This window comes from Pieris napi, chromosome 7, assembly GCF_905475465.1.
Source record: "Pieris napi chromosome 7, ilPieNapi1.2, whole genome shotgun sequence".
Taxonomy (NCBI): Eukaryota; Metazoa; Arthropoda; class Insecta; order Lepidoptera; family Pieridae; genus Pieris; species Pieris napi.
This window is the reverse complement of record NC_062240.1, coordinates 5,232,076-5,250,717: the sequence shown is the minus strand read 5'-3', so window position 1 is coordinate 5,250,717 and position 18,642 is coordinate 5,232,076. Positions and strand designations below refer to the sequence as shown.

At 32.5% G+C, this 18,642-nt stretch overlaps 2 protein-coding genes across 12 annotated transcripts in view; one reads left to right on the top strand and one right to left on the bottom strand.

Moving 5' to 3' along the window:
* Nucleotides 1–14,628, top strand: part of LOC125051184 (GTPase-activating protein skywalker) — a 68,120-nt gene extending 53,492 nt beyond the window's left edge. For 4 of the 11 annotated variants that reach the window (XM_047651372.1, XM_047651373.1, XM_047651371.1 and 1 more), the window contains 10 exons: nt 554–678; nt 3,555–3,701; nt 4,166–4,350; nt 4,713–4,878; nt 5,186–5,215; nt 6,322–6,414; nt 8,359–8,517; nt 9,141–9,244; nt 10,471–10,602; nt 12,774–14,628. In XM_047651372.1, coding sequence (XP_047507328.1) covers nt 554–678; nt 3,555–3,701; nt 4,166–4,350; nt 4,713–4,878; nt 5,186–5,215; nt 6,322–6,414; nt 8,359–8,517; nt 9,141–9,244; nt 10,471–10,602; nt 12,774–12,915 — 1,283 coding nt within the window. In that variant the 3' untranslated portion in view covers nt 12,916–14,628. Of the gene's footprint in view, nt 1–553; nt 679–3,554; nt 3,702–4,165; nt 4,351–4,712; nt 4,879–5,185; nt 5,216–5,636; nt 5,724–6,321; nt 6,415–8,358; nt 8,518–9,140; nt 9,245–10,470; nt 10,603–10,628; nt 10,761–12,773 lie in introns of all 11 variants that reach the window. The other 7 variants (XM_047651375.1, XM_047651376.1, XM_047651377.1 and 4 more) reach the window with 7 other exon arrangements.
* Nucleotides 14,629–15,695: 1,067 nt separating this feature from the next.
* LOC125051186 (protein saal1) lies at nt 15,696–17,333 on the bottom strand. Its single transcript, XM_047651383.1, has one exon. It carries the CDS (start codon nt 17,118–17,120, stop codon nt 15,867–15,869), a length of 1,254 nt encoding a protein of 417 aa, XP_047507339.1. The 5' UTR covers nt 17,121–17,333; the 3' UTR covers nt 15,696–15,866.
* Nucleotides 17,334–18,642: the final 1,309 nt, after the last annotated feature.

Here is an 18,642-nt window from a genome sequence, read left to right as displayed (position 1 = left end):
TCAGTTAACATATAATATTATCTGTGTTGAAAAGATCACTGCATAGGCTGTTAAACGATTAACGTTTCGAACTTATGAAACTTCGCGCTATCGTCTTAAATTACGCCATTCCTGTGAATTGCGGGTAACGAATATCATAAATAACTAATGATGATATAAGATATGACAATGTTAAAGGCAATATATTCCGATTATGCCTTACCACTTACCAGTGACTTTTCGAAACACATGTATTCGCTAGAAATTATGTAACTGAACTAAACAATTTATGACATAAGGCATATAAACAGATATGAAACGATGTTTCGTGTGCTTTTCGTCTGCGATGTTTGATATTTTAAATGTTTGTTAGGACGGTTTAACAACAAGAACCTATTGAAATGTTGCCATATTAAAAAGTAATAAATTTGTATTTGTAGCTTAATAACCACCCAAGACAACTAAGCACCTCCCAAAGATTTCCTTTACAGAGGCACAGCCTCCTGTAAGAACTTCCACTCTGTTTATCTCTACTAACATGTTATATTTATTAATAATGTATATGTAATTTCAGAGGAAGAATGCTACCACTGCATGGCGAGCTTGGTCGCATCGAAGGAGAAGATGTTCATCACTCAGACGAAACTGCTGAATGAGGTCACATGGAAAACTGTCATGCAAATCGCTAAGAAACATGCCGTAAGTTTGGATTTATATACTAGAAAAATAATATTGAGTCAGAGACTTATTATTAATAGGTACAAATAAAGCGTATAAACAATTGCTTTTTTTACGATTCAGATTTAACTGCTCTTTGTTTAACTATATTAATATAGATCTACCTAAATAATTCAGTATTTTTAGTGGTATACGGGTAGATTATGTATAAAAATTTCATTTAAATATATCTGGAATTTAAGCAGCTATTAAATGATTTTGATTTAGTTTTCTAATACAGTATTTAAATGAGTTAAGTTTTGGAAGGTGTGTTATATTTCAATTGAAATTGTAGGACAAGACAGGTGCAACGGTGTTAGTTAATTTGACTTAAACTGACTTAAATAAAATGTAATTTTAGTAATCATATACCCTATTTTATCAAGGCTTGGTTACAGATCTCTTACTCATAATTTGTTGTCATAAAATGATGTAATTCATTAACAACTGCGTACAATTCTTGAATCATAAACTACGCCTTGATAGTAATAAAATGATCCCGAAAGTAATAAAACATTTTGGACGATATTAATTAAACTAGTTATTTTGCATTAAGTAAACATTTATATCCGTTTAAAATTAAAAATAAATATTAATATTACATCCGACAGTTTTAACATTTGTTTGATTAATTAATGCTGTCAATCAGCGTACGCCGGATCACATATAACATCAGGCTGTTCTGTGTTTTCATTCACTGGTAAACTTTGTCTTAATGTGTAACTTTATTTCGTGGTAAAAGCATATAAGTCTTTTAAGTCCTAGTAGTAGTAAAGGTGACCAAGATCGTTTAATAATAATAACTTATTTATTTCAGATTATATTCTTATGTAGTTTTAGTTAAGCGGGCCATAGACGGACCGCATGTTGCAGTCAAGACCGACTGCAATATGCGGTCGCCGCACGGCGATCTGCAGTTTCCATACTAAATTCATATTTGCAATACCTACACGGACCGCTCGAGCAGTTCCTGTGCAAATGGTCCGTCTATGGCCCGCTTTAGAGTAACAATTTGGTCTTAGTTGTTGATAGAATTGGTTAATGAACAAAAAAAAGAAGCAATTGAACTTCTATAGTAGTAGTAGTTCAAGCCGTGAAAATTTTAAAAATAAGGGTTTTTTCCACAGCTGACACTGTTTTCATTATTTTGAAAACAGCTTTAGTTTCATTAATAATTATTAATTATAATTACAAACAAGTAGGTCACTTGACACGCGTTGTCGTTTGTTAATGTAACTTGGAGGTAATTTTTTAATTATTAAAAAGCGTAATTTTCTCAGTTATTACCAGGTGGTACAGAACGCGAAAGTTTAATATAATTATCATTACTGAAATATAATTATATTTACTACACAATTTCTCGTGTACATATGTATGTGTAGCTTAAAAATACTGTACCAGTTCTAACCGATAGTAAAAATTGTTGATAGCTTTCTTTGCATACTCGTATTAAAGGACATCGCGTGACTGAGTACCTCATAAAGTATACGTGCCCCAATATACCCTACACGCGAGCTTTGTTTGCTAGCGGAATTTACTAAGGTATCGATCGCTCACAATCCACAGGTACGACTAAATAAAAATGCGTTCATCTCATAGACTGTATAAATAAGCTTGTCAGATTAAATCACGACGCATTATTTACTAATATACCTTCGTCGTTATCCTTATGACTACCAGGTCTCTTCCAATTTTAGACAACAAAGATCTCTACTCTTAATTCATTTCCTCCAGTACTACCTCCTTCAATGTGAATTCAGTTGAACATGATATGGTGCCATAGCAATATGCCTTGAAATGGCATATAGTTTTTAGCTCTGGTATATATATTTCTTATATACCACGTCTTGAAATTAAAAAAAAAACATATGCATGTACACGCGTTAGAAGTTATACGTCTTTGGCGTAACAAGATAAACATCTTTTAAATTTTTTATCTTTCGCCTTATTCTACGTTTGTAAAAAAAAACTACACTACAAAAAAGGTATTTAATTCATTGAAAGTTTTATTATAACGCATTATCTAGTTAAATAAAGTTTATTTAAATATTACAAAAAAATATTACTCCAAAATTAAAGAAATTGACATTTATTATTTTTTTAAATAGTCGGTTTTTTGTGACAGTGCTCGCGCATCGTAACAAATTACTCTTATAATTTTTCCCTAACGCGCCAAAAGAAGCAAAAAAACTTTGTATCTAAATTCTTAACATATATATATATATATATATATATATATATATTATATATATATATATATATATTATATATGGTTTATTGTTATTTATATATTATTGTTTTGTTAATTTATTTCAAACAATAATGTATAAATATTGTAATAATATACAATTGAAATGCCATAATGACTATTTAACAGCTACCCCTTTTATCTACGCCGAAATTAATCATCAATTAATGTGACATTTAAGATAACAAGTCACGTTTCGTATCACGTGTTTGCGACAAACATCTGTCTTGCTCGGGAGATGTCTACAATTGATGTTCAAAACACTTGATAAAGCACAAAAGGTTGGAAATTATCAGTGTGTGAAATATTATGGGTCAATGACTTGTGTTCAATCATGGAAACAAGCGGAAACAACGACTTGGTCTGCGTAAAAAATGTGAAATAGTATTTGAACAATTTAAGATCGCTTGTTTTCTGAAATACAAAAGAGTCATAAAAGAATTTCAGTTCTTACTGCCTTTTAATTGCCAATTTTATAAGGTCATATCACGATTTTAAAAAAACAACGAGTTAAACAGAAATCTATTAATTGTCTGTAAGATGGTGTTATTGAGAATACTGCCGAGTGATTAGGCAAGGTTTCCGTACAGCACACCGGGATTGGTTGCAGAAGTCGGCCGCGCAACATCTCTTAAGGCTGTCGGGCGCCATCGGGCCGGAAAGGATCTATGCAGACTGGCAGTGGTGGATACTGGCAGCACTGCCTTTTCCTCATCTCGTCAGAGTGCTGGATTGCTTCTTCCATGAGGGGCTGAAGGTAAATTATTTAGTAATTAAAAGTGTGCTTCCTTAAACAGTACACACTTAGGTGGAGATTTGAAGTGAAGTTTTATTGTAGAAATCAAAGTAGTATTTAAGTCCTTTAAAAAAAAGGAATTATTAATAATTTACAAAGTACAACCAAAACTGCGGCCGTGGTAGGCTTAGGCCTCTCTTAGTCAATATATAACATTTGTCAATCATACGTATACGTTATTATGAAAATAATTTACTAAATGTAATACCATTTCTATGACGCAGCCATATTTTAAAAGGTCTTTGCTAATTTAACATGTTAAACAATTTAATCTACAGGTCTTGGTTGTGCTCTATTTCTATTTATGTGATGAGCCTTCGTCGATTTTGAGGTCTTTTTTAATAAGAAATGACAGTCGCGCGTAAAAAATGAACGCTGCTCTAACGAGTTTGTATAGTATTGAATTTAAAATTCGAATGTTCCAGGTGTTCTACAGAGTCGCACTAGCGATCTTGATACTCTTCCACAAACACAGCACCAATCAAAACTCGGAATGGTATGCTGAAGCGACGAAGAATGGCGTAGACCACGCCATCGATAAATTTTGTAGGAACATGCCAGCCTCTCCTACCAAGCTTTTGCGTACTGCTTTTAGTATTAGGGCGCTGAGGTTAGTAATTTATCTAATAAAAGAATAATAATGTACTGGTTATATTGCTTCCGGGATAGTGGACATAATTCTTTGACAGACGAAAATATATGATTTTTAATTCTTTAATCTGTTTGGATATTTTTTCAACTATAGTATTTTCAAACGCGCTGTTACTTTACCAACTTATTTTCTACAATAAACTAAAATAATGTCCATAACATTATCAGGCCTCTATAACTAATTTATTTACTTTTGTCGAGGTTATGAGTCAGTTATTGCTAAAGAAGTTTTATCAAAGAAGTACTCATGTATATAAGAAAGACAATCCTGAGAGATTTACATTTTGTTTTAATCAATTTTCAAATTCTTTTAAATTTCAGTTCGCAGTACATATCCAGGGTGTTTATCAAGACGGAAATGACGCTCAAGTCGAAGCAGGTCATCACGGGAAATCGGCTCGTCCGGTCACGGTCATCTGATAATCTTCCCACCAGTCAATCACAGGTCAATATCCAGATGATGTCGCACACTCTAACTATACGCGAGGTAAGTTATGTTTATACTAATACTTTGATTAGTTTTAATTTTTTCAAGAGAAATTGAAAATATGATATTTAATACAAGTTTATTATTCTATACAACATAATGTTGAATTGTTATTTTGGTGGTGGATTATCAAAAAAATATGTTAAAATGTATATTCTCTAATATTACATTAAACATGTTACTTTCTATATTATTATGAATTATATATGTATCTTAAGTATATACTACACTAAATTTTATAGTGATGTGCAATATTTACATTATATTATGTATATGTGTATTAGAAGTGATTTTACTTGGTTTGCAGAAAATGTCTGAGGAAACGTGCAAACAGATGGTATTGTACAAGATAATAGGCGTGGCTTTCGCTTTATATCATTCGAATAAGTTTCTAACACGACTAACTTCAATTACATCGAAAGATACAAATTCGATGAATTATATTTCTTGTAAGATAGCTCCTGTCCTCTCCCACGAATCCAGTTTATGTTATGTTTCGATCCGTGTAGCGAAATTATGTATATGTTCTCTCAGTGTGTACACAACACGAAATCATCGAAAAACAGTTACAGTCAATTGAAGTTCATTCTCATTGGCTTTGAATGGAGTTGTTTATTGTATTATTCAGTGTTTGTGTGTGACGGTTGAAAGGTTTTGGACATGAGCATGCGTTCTCGATTCAGGGTGCTTTTGATTTAACATTAGGTTCTAGGTATTTGGCATGATTGAGCGCTAACATTGTGACGATTTTCCGTTAGGGCTCACATTCGCCGGGCCCGCGCGCCCTTTCGATGGGCGTTTACCCAATACAAGCGATCAAGTCGCAGATTCTAGACCACAGTGAAGTAAGACGTAGTTTTGTCGCGTAAGCTTGCGACGTTCTCGATGTATGCACCGCTTGACACTAGGTGTTTTAAAACGTCGCTTGTTACGAACTTGACAAGATCGCTTCGAATTATTTCGTTTTTTTGTTGCCGTTTTTGTGTGCGTGGTGGTCGGGTCAGATTTTATTACACGACAATTTAGGCCGCAGGAAAATTGTATTAACGAAGAATAAAAGCTCCAGAAAAATTGTTATGATATTGCATAAAATCTGATCCACCAATGCATGGCGGCCCGAGTTATATGTTCAAGAATTTCAATGTTTTGGAAGGCTAATTATATAAGCTTAATTAATTCGTTTAAAAAGCCAAACACACACTTCATCTACACACACCAAATTAGATATTATCACTCCCATCAGTCGCGACCGTAAACAGAGAACCCATTTTATTTTACAATTATCCAGTTGGTAAAATAGTGTAGTAGTGTCGGTAATTTGTATTTTCTAAAAATTAGCCGCAGGAAATATACTTTTTCATGAGCTGAACATTATTTGGTTCTATGTTTACGGTCAAAGTCATTGACCCCGTAGTCAGTCATGATCACCGAAAGTATTTGCAGAGTCCAAGGTCCTCTCACCTGGCCCTGTGGTTCCCATTCCCTAATGCGGTGTTCAGCGATCAGCAGCAGCATTCTTCAGACCTCAGACAGAAGGTTTGAATAGGGTATCACTAATTTCGGGTGTAGATGTGGTGGCAAATTAATCGAAATTTCTCTCTTCAAAATATTTGTTAGAATTTTTTATTTTCTTTATTCTAATTTTAATTTGTTTTTTCTTTTTTGTATAATATATAGTTATTTAATTCCAAAAAGTATATTTAACCCCGTAAAAATATAAAATTTTACCTGGGACCCAATTTGATGATCTAATGGTTTAAACTTTTCCTATATATGCAGACGATATCACGTTTCTATATGCAAAACACATCAAAGAAAAACACAGTAATAAAATACTGATTATATTGGAGCGTGTAATTTAATAGTGTAAATGCGATAACAATTGTTCTATAAAATATTATGCGATCAATTATGTAAGTTATTTTTATGTTTGTTTATGATTATGATTACATCTAAATAAAGGGATATTTAAGGATCTTAGACTCGGGCAATTTATTATCATTTCACTCCTATTTTTGTTACAACATTTATTTAAATATATGCATTTTTTTTTGTTTAATTTTGAAGAGAGAATGATGTCACACAAGGGTAATAGATGACACAGTCCCACATTAAAACATAACCATTATTTTTTATAATTTTTCACTGTCCTTTAACATGCTAGGCTATTTCACTTGGAGTCATTTTAACCTTGACACAATGTAGGATCATCTCGTGGCTGCTTGCGTATTGAAATTAGTCGTAAACATAGAAAATTATTTATTATATTTACTTCGTTATATATTTTTCAAAACTGACTTTAAATTTACGATGAGATAGCACTTCTTCGAATATTTTTAAAGTCGGTAATATATCGTATTTTATCCGTAATTTAGTGACTTTTTAGGTCGTTGACAGCTTTTTATGCCAGCTTAATAGAGGCTCTAGATAAAAGTATTTTGTTGCGGGCGTACCGTGTGGTAATATAAAATTGCTAACGTAACAACTTCCAAGCAATTGGCCGGCTTTAAAATATTTTTGTTTGGGCCACAAAGCGGTAGAACGTAGGTCAAAATACGCAGGGTTTAATATACCTGTCGTAACTGTAATCATTTTTAAATGGATATGACATTATTTTAGAAATATCTACGAGTCGTAGCATTTACTACTGGTAATTTGGATATGTTGGACTTAATATTCTCTAGGTATGCACTGTAGTGTTATGGTCAAAGTGTCTCCTATTGCATGTTTGTTGTACAGTATAGTTTTATGTCTAGATGTTTCACAAAACCACTTGGCACCGTCACTAAACTTACAAGACTAATTATGTGCCGTCAATGTGTTTTAAATTATTATTTAAGTTAATTAAATGATATGACAAAATTTCTCCTCCTTCGTAAAAATATTTGTAGGTAAAATTTCATGAATACTTTTACCAAGTTTTATCAAAATTGATTTTATATAATAATTGAAAATCAAATTTCATAGTACTTTATTTATATTACAGAAATTATATGGTAGAAATAGTAGTTATATAAATGTTTATATAATAAAATATATTTTTTGATATTTAATATTTGAATGCAGTTTAATATTTATTAGTTAAATAGCTAGATTGTAGCCTTTTATACCTTTAAATAGCCTATTATTATTTTTTAAATGACTGTGTGATAGGGTTTATTTGCCTAATTAAGAAACCCTCGTAAATGCCGGAACATTTCCTTACATTTCATAGAAGGATACTTTCATTGTTAATCCTACATATGGGAGTCTTTCACAAAACTGTAGTTTTATATATAAATAAATCTAATAAAGTTATGTATGTTTAATAAACATGACAAAACATTCTAAATACTTAGAATTTTAGTACGTTGTACATATTAAAGACTATTTACGATTAAATTTGTTATATATTATGTATAAATTGACGAGGTTTTCTGCGTAAGACTCATTCACACAGTCGTCAGTATAACAAATACTTGGGCATGTAAAAAATTCCAGCTATTCACACTGTGGTCATGGCTGCCTGTCCGTATAACGATGTACCAGCCTGTGCTGTTATACACCACTGAGGAGCATGGTTGTTCACTGACCACTTTCTATGTGAGGGTTGAACATCATGAACCAACACTGCTGATGATCAAGACATGTAACAACGAGGTATGTACACCCGCAGTGTGCTCAAACTTGGGCATCTAGGAACGCTTTTTTTATAAAATTAATTTTTAAATTATAAAAATAATACATACATAATTTTTAAAAGAAGTCAAAGGTTTCTGCAGAGGTTTTACTTTATACCACTTGAAATTAATGTGAGTGCTATCTGCCGCGATCACATTTATGTATGCAAAAGAGCCCAAGGTCAACGGAGTTATAGGTGCTTTCAAAAGAAAGTTTAGTTAATGTGTGACAATTTGTCTATATTGTTTTAGATCGTCTTTTGTTTTCGACTATCAAAAAACAAACAAAATGTTGTTGGATTTTTCACGTATATAATTAAAATACTTAAATACATATTTTTGTTATTTATGGTAATGCATCTAAAAATAGTTGGCATAATAATTGTCTTTCTGACGTAAACGAAGAGTTGTTTGCATATAATCAATTCTGTGATGTCAAAGACGTAATAAATTATATTTGAATATAAATTATGTATGATTTGCAGTTATTTTTTCCACTAAATCATAAGACTACATTTATGTCGTGTTTCCCTATTAAGCTGTTTATTTATACATAGAATATAAAATAATAGTTTCTCTATATGATTGTATTGTTAATTTCAGGTATTTGGTGCGTACTGCTCGACGAGATGGTTCGAGAGAAATCAGAAGGACGAAAGAGGAAACAGACAGGCCTACTTTGGCACTGGAGAGACTTTCCTATTCAGGTACACAAGGCTCTAAGATCAGACTTTGTCTTAAAAAGTCACCATTGAATCAGCTATGAATATTAAACAATAAAAAAAATATATATATTGCCTTAAATAATTCTAGACAATTGTAGAGTTATCATATCACAATTAGAGTTTTTATAGCTGGAGTGATTCCGATAAATAAATTAATAATTTTGTCTTTTTCAACCATTTCTTGCAGGAACGATATCTATTTATATATATATATATATATATAGTCTTTGAAAATAGTTTAATTTATTGCTCCTATCGATAAAATGAATAATATTTTTGACATTATGGATAAACATGGTGACTGAAGATAGGTTTTTTTTCATACTGAAAGTATATTGCTGCTAGAAATTTATGCTATATTTTCTTTGTTAAGAACTCTACTTCGATATCATAGTTCATCAAAATTTGATCAATCTTTTGCAGTTAATACCAATTTCTATCACTTCAATATACTACTTAACATCTTTTATATTTCTTTGCTGAACTGTTTTTGGCTGACATTTTAGTCGACGCCATAAATTGTCTTATGCTTTTATAATTTGCCGCTATTAAGTATTTAATTATGGCAATAATTGATTTTGCTCTTCGGGTAAAGGCTTTGCTTTTTCATTGGTCAATACGTTTTTGCATGATTTACTTGTATGCACTTTATTATTTTGCACTATTTTGCTTGCCTTATTTATTTGTCTTGCTATTACTAAATATTAAAAAGGTTTTATTAATGACACAAATAGGAAAAACATTTCATATATAATATGTGGAATAATATAAATAATAAGTATGTATCTGCATTTTAATTTTGTACATGTTTGGGTGTAATTAGGTGTTGCCAGTTAAGAAAAAATTCCAATGAATATATTAAAGAACTATGATAAGATAACGTCAAAACGCTTTTATAATGATGTATTTTATACGCAGAGTATCAAAACAAAAAGTCCTGCTCAAAGTAAATGTTTACATTGCTTTAGGTTCGCCAAGGAATTTCCCTTTCAATTTGTATAAATTGACGAGGTTTTTCTACTAAACAACTTTGGCATTTTTTAATATGATTAATCTTTGTTCGGGCCTTCTGCGCACTTCGCGCTATACTTATTAACATATATTGTATATTTATAAGGTTCAGAATTAAAATAAAATTAGAAAGTCAAAGAAATTACAATTACTGGCAACACCTTTTCGTTGTGTGTGACGCGACCATTCGCTTACAGCCTTTACCCTGAGCGCGCAAAATACCCTTGGGTTGGGTGTTCAGCCGGAGATGGCAAGGAAGACCAGCGAGTCGCTCACGGCTCCGAACTTTTTATGGCGGCAGACTCCAAAATGATCACCATAGGCGGAGGGTTAGTAAAAACATACGTATTTCCAGTTTGCATCCAGTCCGTGCTAAATATCCGTGGGTCGGTTGTGCGGCAGACAACAAAGATGGTGACTCGAAGACCACACACGCCAGCTCGCTTTTCATGGCCGCTGATAATTCTATGATTACTATTGGTGGGGGGTGAGTAGATGGGAAATCTCACCGGGAGTGTGGATTCTCAAACTACGTTTGGACATAAGATTTCAAAAATTGACTAATATCCCAAAACAAATTATATTTGTACTTTTCTATATTACGATACAAAGCACAAAAAAAAGGGTGCGTGTGCTTATGTACGCGCGTAAGAAGTTATATTTCTTTGGCATTATTAAAAATAGTTTTTGATTGCATGCAAATAATTAATTACAATTAAATAATCAAAGATTGGTAAAGGAGTCATTATAGTCAATAAAGTTCAGTTTACATTTGAAAAATTAAATAAACAAATATTTTTTATTATTCTCTTACATTAAGTGTAACATAAATTCTATTATAATTCGAATGTTGTTTTTAAATTATGTCTATGTCGCGAATCTTCCGTGGGCAACTTCATTCTGTTAATTTTGTGTCACGGTGCGCGCGCATCGTAAAATTTCACTCTCATCAATTTTTCATAACGCGCTTAACCCTGGAAAGATAGTCTGCGTAAAATTTACGCATGCGTTTTCGAATAATTGCTCTATCTTTCTAATTGGCGCGAATCCATAGCTGTGCGTTTAGGACTTTTCATTCGTGGTTGGGAGCTGCCGCGTGACGTAAGTGTCAATAAGGTAAGTGCCACCGATTTTGAAATATAACGACCGCGTGAGTCAAAATTACGCATGATTATCTTTATCGTGACTTTTATGATTTTGGCTTATATGACAGTTTTAGTACTGTTTTAATACTTTATATTATAACTAATATTATAATTTCATTTTTAAAGATATTGAGGCTAATATATATCACAATGGGGAGTATCAATTGAAACCAACACGAAATCCTGGCCGCTCTTATGCAAAGTGATGACGAGCTTCCGTGTGAGGACACCGACAGTGAAGTAGCGGACCACGTTTAAAGTTTTCTTTTTTTTAAAGTAAAAATAAAGGAGTTTAAAAAATTATCTGCAGTATTAATTATTCTAATATATGTGTATATATAATAACATACAATTCATTAAAATAAACTATTAAACCTAGACCTACAACTAATTCAAATTCTTGCGTAAATTTTACGCATGATTATCTTTTCCGTATTACAAAATATGATTATCTTTCTAGGGTTAAAGAAGTATAACTTCAAAAATACAATTTACTAATGTCAAGTATAACTTTAATCAATACGAATTATGGAGAAAGTTGAGGTTTATAAATAGATATCGATTTTAAACGTTGTCTACCATCTATCTCAGTTTGTGTTTGAGGGCATAAACTGGGATATCGGGGTTTGAGACAAGGGATATGACACTTAGGGTCTCTCTAAGGACCAAGAGATAGGTTGTTTTTAATTTTTTCGTTGTTGTTATTAAATGAAGTATTTAGAATAAATGCATATTTTTGAAGTGAAACTTCTTTAGGTGCATGATAATAACATTTTTATGGATCGTCACGAAAATGTGCAGCGTTTTTGTCAACGAAAAGGAAGAGAACGATTGAGACCGATTAAGAGAGAGTGAGAAGGGCGAATTATCTTATAGAAATTCTATTTTAAAATTAAAATTTTGTTAAGAGAAATTATGAAATTATTTTATATTTTATGCAAAATAATTTATTGAAATCGCAAAAAACTAATTGAAAATACCACGTGTTTTTATTATCCAATAAATAAATTAACAAAATTCAATTTGTATTAATTTTCGACACTTAATATTTTAATGACAATTAAATTCATTAAATTCCTATAAACCTATCTTCCTCTCTCTAATGCCCGCCTTCCAATCGATCCATCGTTACGAGTATAGCGGAGTCCGTAATGTGTCCGTTCCGCTCGCAGTGGAAGGCGGGCATATGTCTCGGAAATCGAAAGTTTTAGATTTGTATAAATATGAACAAGAGTTAAAAATTAGTTATCCAAAGAAGTTTCACTTCTGACATGTGTACTTTTTTGTGTATAAATTATTAGTAGCCTCTTAATATTAATTATTAGTAAATGAGTAATAATAATTTGAAATTCCAGAGACGGTCAAGCTATATGGATGGATGAAAACATCCGATACGGCAAGACGGACCGCTGCTCTACCTTCAACAACCCTCCACTCTGCCCCTCGGGCGACTTCGAGATCCGCGTCTTGGAAGTGTACGGCTTTGCGGGAGCGTAAGAACAACAGTCCTGAAGGAGTAATGTAATCTCGATTATTCATTGAGTGATAGTGTTTGTTAATTCGATGTACTTTTTGGCAATGCCGGCCGAGGTCGTCAATAGATTTCGCGTCTGTTTGACATTTTGAGCGTCATTTCAGTATTGGATCGGCTCGATGTGCGATTTATTGAACACCCCTTGCCGCCTAACAGACTGTGTAGATGTATTCCTATTTATTGTACCCCGTAGTTATCGCAACACAGCTGTCCGAACGAGACAACGAATGGGGACTCTAGGTTGTTTCTTTAGACGTATGTAAGTACAAATGGATGTATCGTACCTACTCGGATGTATTACGCTTATTGTAAAGCAATATTTGTTGGGCCTAGTCGTGGGATTGTGAACTGTGAACATTCCAGTGAAAATAAGGTCCACTAAAGCATATTTACCGCGTGGTTTAATTGGCAACGACAGTATTTAATAAATTATCGCTTAAGGCTTTTTAGGCGTGACTCTTTGCTCACAAAATGTACCAAAGATGTTTATTGTTGTCTGTTAGCGAATGTTTTGAGACAAATTTCTAACATTGATTCACGCACAAATCACTGTATTCGGTCAAACATATCGTTGAAGCTTGTAGATTTTATCAATATATAATGGCATAGATAAGCATTCGCATAACAGACTCGGGACTAATGTAAAAGAAATGCGATTTAATAAGTATTATGGTTTCTGGTTAAATCAACACTTTAAAGTAGTTCTTTATAATAGTTCCAAATTCATTGAAAGTATTATTGAGTCTGTGGTGGTGAGAAAAGTGCCAAAAACGGACCATCAGAATAACGTGGCTGGTTTGGTATTGTCGCTATTCGCATGTTTTACACGTGAAGTGTAATATTAAATTTAAAATAAATTTTGACATATAGCTGAGTGTATTTTCGTCAAAGGTTCGCCGAAATTTTTCCAGTTTTATAATATTACTTAATGTAATTAAAAATGTTAGAGGACAAAATATAAATTCTATTACATATCCCTGTCAGTACAAAGGGGTTGCGTTCATATGGCCCGCGGCTTGTCTACGAATCTGTAAATATTGTTTCTTATTATTTTTTATTTATTATGATCTATAAAATGGCAGTCGTAATAAAGACGGTAGAGTAGGAGAGCCGGGTGTTGCCATGCCTCGGGCGTGTTTGAAGCCTAAGACTTGTTTTTAAATTCAGATTATTTATGTAATTTATTGTAGGTAACGATTAATTGTATATTAATTTCTGCCTTTGCGAAACGTGATCGGTCACAGTTCGCGTCAGGGAAATTATTGTTTCGCTCAATTGTTTGAGTTTACGGCGACATTGTTTGCCGTGGAGGCGCGGTTTATTGCTGTTAGCTATTTGTCGTTAATCAGTGTAAAGTCTAGTCTTTATCCTGTTTTTATTCTATATCGATATGTCTATTTACGAATTGATATTTAAAATTGTGCGTTTTGCTCCTTTCTGGAGGCTCGTAGGCTCGTGGTTAGTTAGATTAAGTACACGTAAAGTATAAAGTTATTCGTTCTCCCTTTCAGTATTGTGATGTTGAATGTTCGAGCTGAGTGAATGTTAGTGCGCTGTTACGAATTACGTACTGTTACATTCGAATAGTTTATACTCCGCTAAATGGCGACGGTAGAACTCGTTTATTGTAATGTGAATGTTGCTTTATGTCTACAAAATATATAATCCCATACATATTGTGCTGTTTTTATTTTAGAATTAGTTTTTTGTATCATTCCTATATAATATATGATTATAAACGTAAATCTAAACTAACTGGTGGTGTGGGCAAATATAAACAAAGACTGATAAAAATTAAATAATCAATGAATGCAAAGAATTACTAAACAAAATCAGTTTCTACACTTACTTAGCTAAAGCTACCTTAGGATTCACACCCTTCATTTTGATACTACTATTTGATTGTAATGGAAAAATATGGCACCATCGTCCACATTATACTATATAAAACTGAGGTACCACAGTTCTTTCATTCATTTATTGCCTTTTCTTTTCCTCTCCCTTTAGTTGGTGTTTAGTTATTGACTTTTTCATATAGACTTCAAAATCGAGTAGAGTAAAAATGTATGGCAAGTCCAGGGCCTAGTGGGATGGAATTTGTCACATTTGGTCAAGAACATAATATGGCAATTTTATGAGATGTGTAATAATAATAATCTATTTAATTAATCAGACTGATAGAGATCATAAGTCCATAATAACTATAATTGTTTGAGATACAATATTGTCCTAAATACTATATTATCAGGTTAGCTTTAAGCTATATCTATTATCTACATTATAAGGACTGTCAGGGAGATATAAAGAAATACCCAATGTATTTGAACTTATCTATCCTGTCTAATAGTGTATCATTAAGATAACGAACATATATGAACTGCTTGTTTGTCACCCTACGTCAGAACCACTAGAATATTAAACACTGAATTTTTACCTTAGTAAACTAACCCTTGATCAGCTGCATAGCTCTCAAGTCTCACATATTTTCAAATGATTCCTAAGTCCACAGACTGAAGTGCTTAAAAGCAGGATGTCATCCACATAGCTTATATATTATTAGAATATATTAGTTTAGTTGAGAGAGAAAAGTACCAATTGGACTAAGTATTTTATAGCATTTTTGAAAGAATGACTTGTTTCCGTACTTGGCAATTTGTCTAACATGACAGCTAATGTTATATAAGGCTTAGAGATAATTTATTACCAAACCCTTTTTTAAAACTGAAATAAATATCTATAAATAAAAAAAACATTGAATTTATTTCTATGTAATACAGGTTTAAATAATATGCATACTAGTTATAGATAAAAATCAATATTGGATTCACAGTTATATTTAGACAAAGTGTACAGAAAGTATTTGAAACAGTAAACAAAAACATTGGTTACCTAGGGCTGGGTTACATGATTTTAGTTAACAATCCACAATTTCCTTTAACCTTGTTCGATAAGTAGAAACTCTCTCTGTGACTAAATTTAAAATACCTTTATTTACAATAAATGATGCAACATCATCAAAGTCATCATTAATTTCATCTAAAGCCTTAAGTAAATTGTCTTCATTACATGTTTCCATATACACAAACATTAAGGTACTTAATGAAGTTTGAAGTTCTTTAGAAACATTAACCAAATCTTCATAATCATTTTCAGTGACTTGCTGATCATCAACCATGTAGTGTAAAGTTTTCCACATTTTATAACTTTGCATGAAATAATCATCAAGCTCACTTATTTCATTTATTTTCAAAGCATTAATAACAGAAATTGTAGAATCAACTATGTCCACAAGATCCATATCAATTTCCTTGCAGTTGACGAGTTTGTTTTCATAATATTGGAATGTAATTGTTATCATTTTTAGTGCATCATTTTTGTTGTCATTAAAAATAGAAACAGACTTGTCAAAACCAACTAGGTTCAAAATTATTTGTATACTTATAAGGAGTATCCGTTCAAATTGTTCCTTCTCACATAAATCTCTATGTTTTTCAGCAATCTCAATATATCCTATGATTACACTTTCCAAAGCTTCAACACTTACAAAATGTCCAAAGAAATCTGACCACAGCTCTTCTATATTACAATATGTGCAAATAGTATTTAAATTTTCCAATGCATTTATAAGCAGGTCCTTCTGTGAAGAGTTCTTTAGAATGAAAAATAAATGCTTAGAGTAGCCAACTTCTATAAATAATCTTAACCAAATTTGAATATTATCACTACTTGCAAGAAAAAGACTTGAGTTTATAAGACGCAATAATTGAATTAAGATTAAACTATCATTGCCTTTGATACACTCTACTAGAGACTTTACAAACGGCACAAGTTTAAGTAGATTTATCACAGCTTCTTTTTGGCAGCACATATTTGCAATAATCCCAACCACAATTTCTGCAATGCGTGGTGTTTCAATAATAGGCCAAGCAAAACTAAGGAGATTAAGAACATCATGCTGTAGAAGAAATAGAACCACATCTCTTTCTGCTGTCATGTCCCAAAGAGTGCACAAGTCTTCTTCAAAAGCCTGATCGAGGATTTCATCTTTAAGTGTGTCGAGGTTGGCCAATTTTAACAAAATCTTTAACACAAACCGTTCACTATAGGCGGTGTCTCCGATGACGTCTCCTGTAACTTTTTCTTCCGATTGCAGTTCATCAGGCTTCATTTTAGAAGACAAATTAGGAACGGCTTTTCATGCTATACTATCTGAAAGATTTTTAGTAAAAATACTTCGTTAAAGTAATGGAATTGTATCTATATTTATTAATTCAATACTTGTTAATTCATTATTGCAACTATTAAATATTAATTATTAATAATACAAATCGCTAAATACAATATTTTTCAACATTACAAGCACAGAACAGTAAACACCAAGGATACTAATCATATAGAGAATAGAGAACCTACTATCGACAACAGTTTAAAGATATATTTAACTTACGCCCTCTTAAGTTCAACCCCTCAATACGATAAAAACTATTGGGTTTTTTTATAATGGTAGGGGAGCCCACGATGCTAAATGGGGATTTACTCGAGCGTCGTAGAGACCTATTGGGATGCAAAGCTTAGATAAAAAAATGTTATATGATAAATTCCTTTTCATCGGTGGGGGAAGCGGCTATAGATAGTTAAATATATAAAAAAAAACTGTTGCATGGACATCCTCGAGCGCGTCAGATATTGATAGCATCTATGCCCTACGTATTTTTAATAATGTACGTATGTTAATCTGATCGTTTGCATGATGCGGGTGGTTGTATTTAAGGGTTGAAAATGAAAAAAAAAAAAATTTATCGAGCGCGTCAGATTTTCTAAGGGAGTGTTAAGTGCACCAAAAAAAAGCTCTCATTCACTAATCTGACGATTTCGATGGGACGCAAACCCACGGCCAATTTCATAATATGCAAAAAAAAATCGCAATTTTGAAATACTCAAGCGCGTCAGATTAAGATATATGTGGTTCATCTTTATGTTCTAAACGTACTGTCTCATAATCTGACGATTATCTAGAGGGATTCGCCTGATCTGACAAAAAAAATTTAGAAAAACGATTCACCGAAAGGGCCATCCCTGCAACTTCCCGCTACTTCCGTTCCTGGGCGCTTAAAATTGATATTTTGAGCTCGCTGAGTTCAAAGAAATAACATGTCTATGCATTTGAGCTCTCCCAGCTCGAAAGTCTGATAGAATTTTCACAGAACACTATTTTTGGAATTTTCAAACCGCAATAACTTTTGAATGGATCAAGCAATTTTCACGCGGTTGGCGGCATTCGACGCAGTTTTATCATCATCATAAGTAATTTTAATTGATAGAACCACAAATTTCGGAGTAATCCCGAAAAAACACTTTTTCGGGTTTCTTTCGTTCACGATATCTCTCGAACTAATCAACCGCTTTTGACGAGCTTGGTGGCGATCGACGTGGTTTTTCAAGCTCAAAGGCAGATTAGTTTTTGAAGTTGATCAATAAAGAAACCACTTAAAAAAAAAATATTTCTTATTTTTTTAAGATTTTTCAAAATTTCTCAAAATCTATCGGTCCAAATCGGTTCAAATTCACAGGAAATGTAATTTTGAGGGAAATATTTAGAACGCCGTTTAGTAGATTCCGATCGGTTAAAGGAAATGTAGGCATCACGCAGCTGCACGCATTTAACTTTATCGACGATTTTTTGTTATTTA

What these genes read in the sequence shown, in the direction of transcription:
- LOC125051186 (XM_047651383.1), bottom strand. Translation starts at nt 17,120, where the DNA reads ATGAAGCCTGATGAACTGCAATCGGAAGAAAAAGTTACAGGAGACGTC.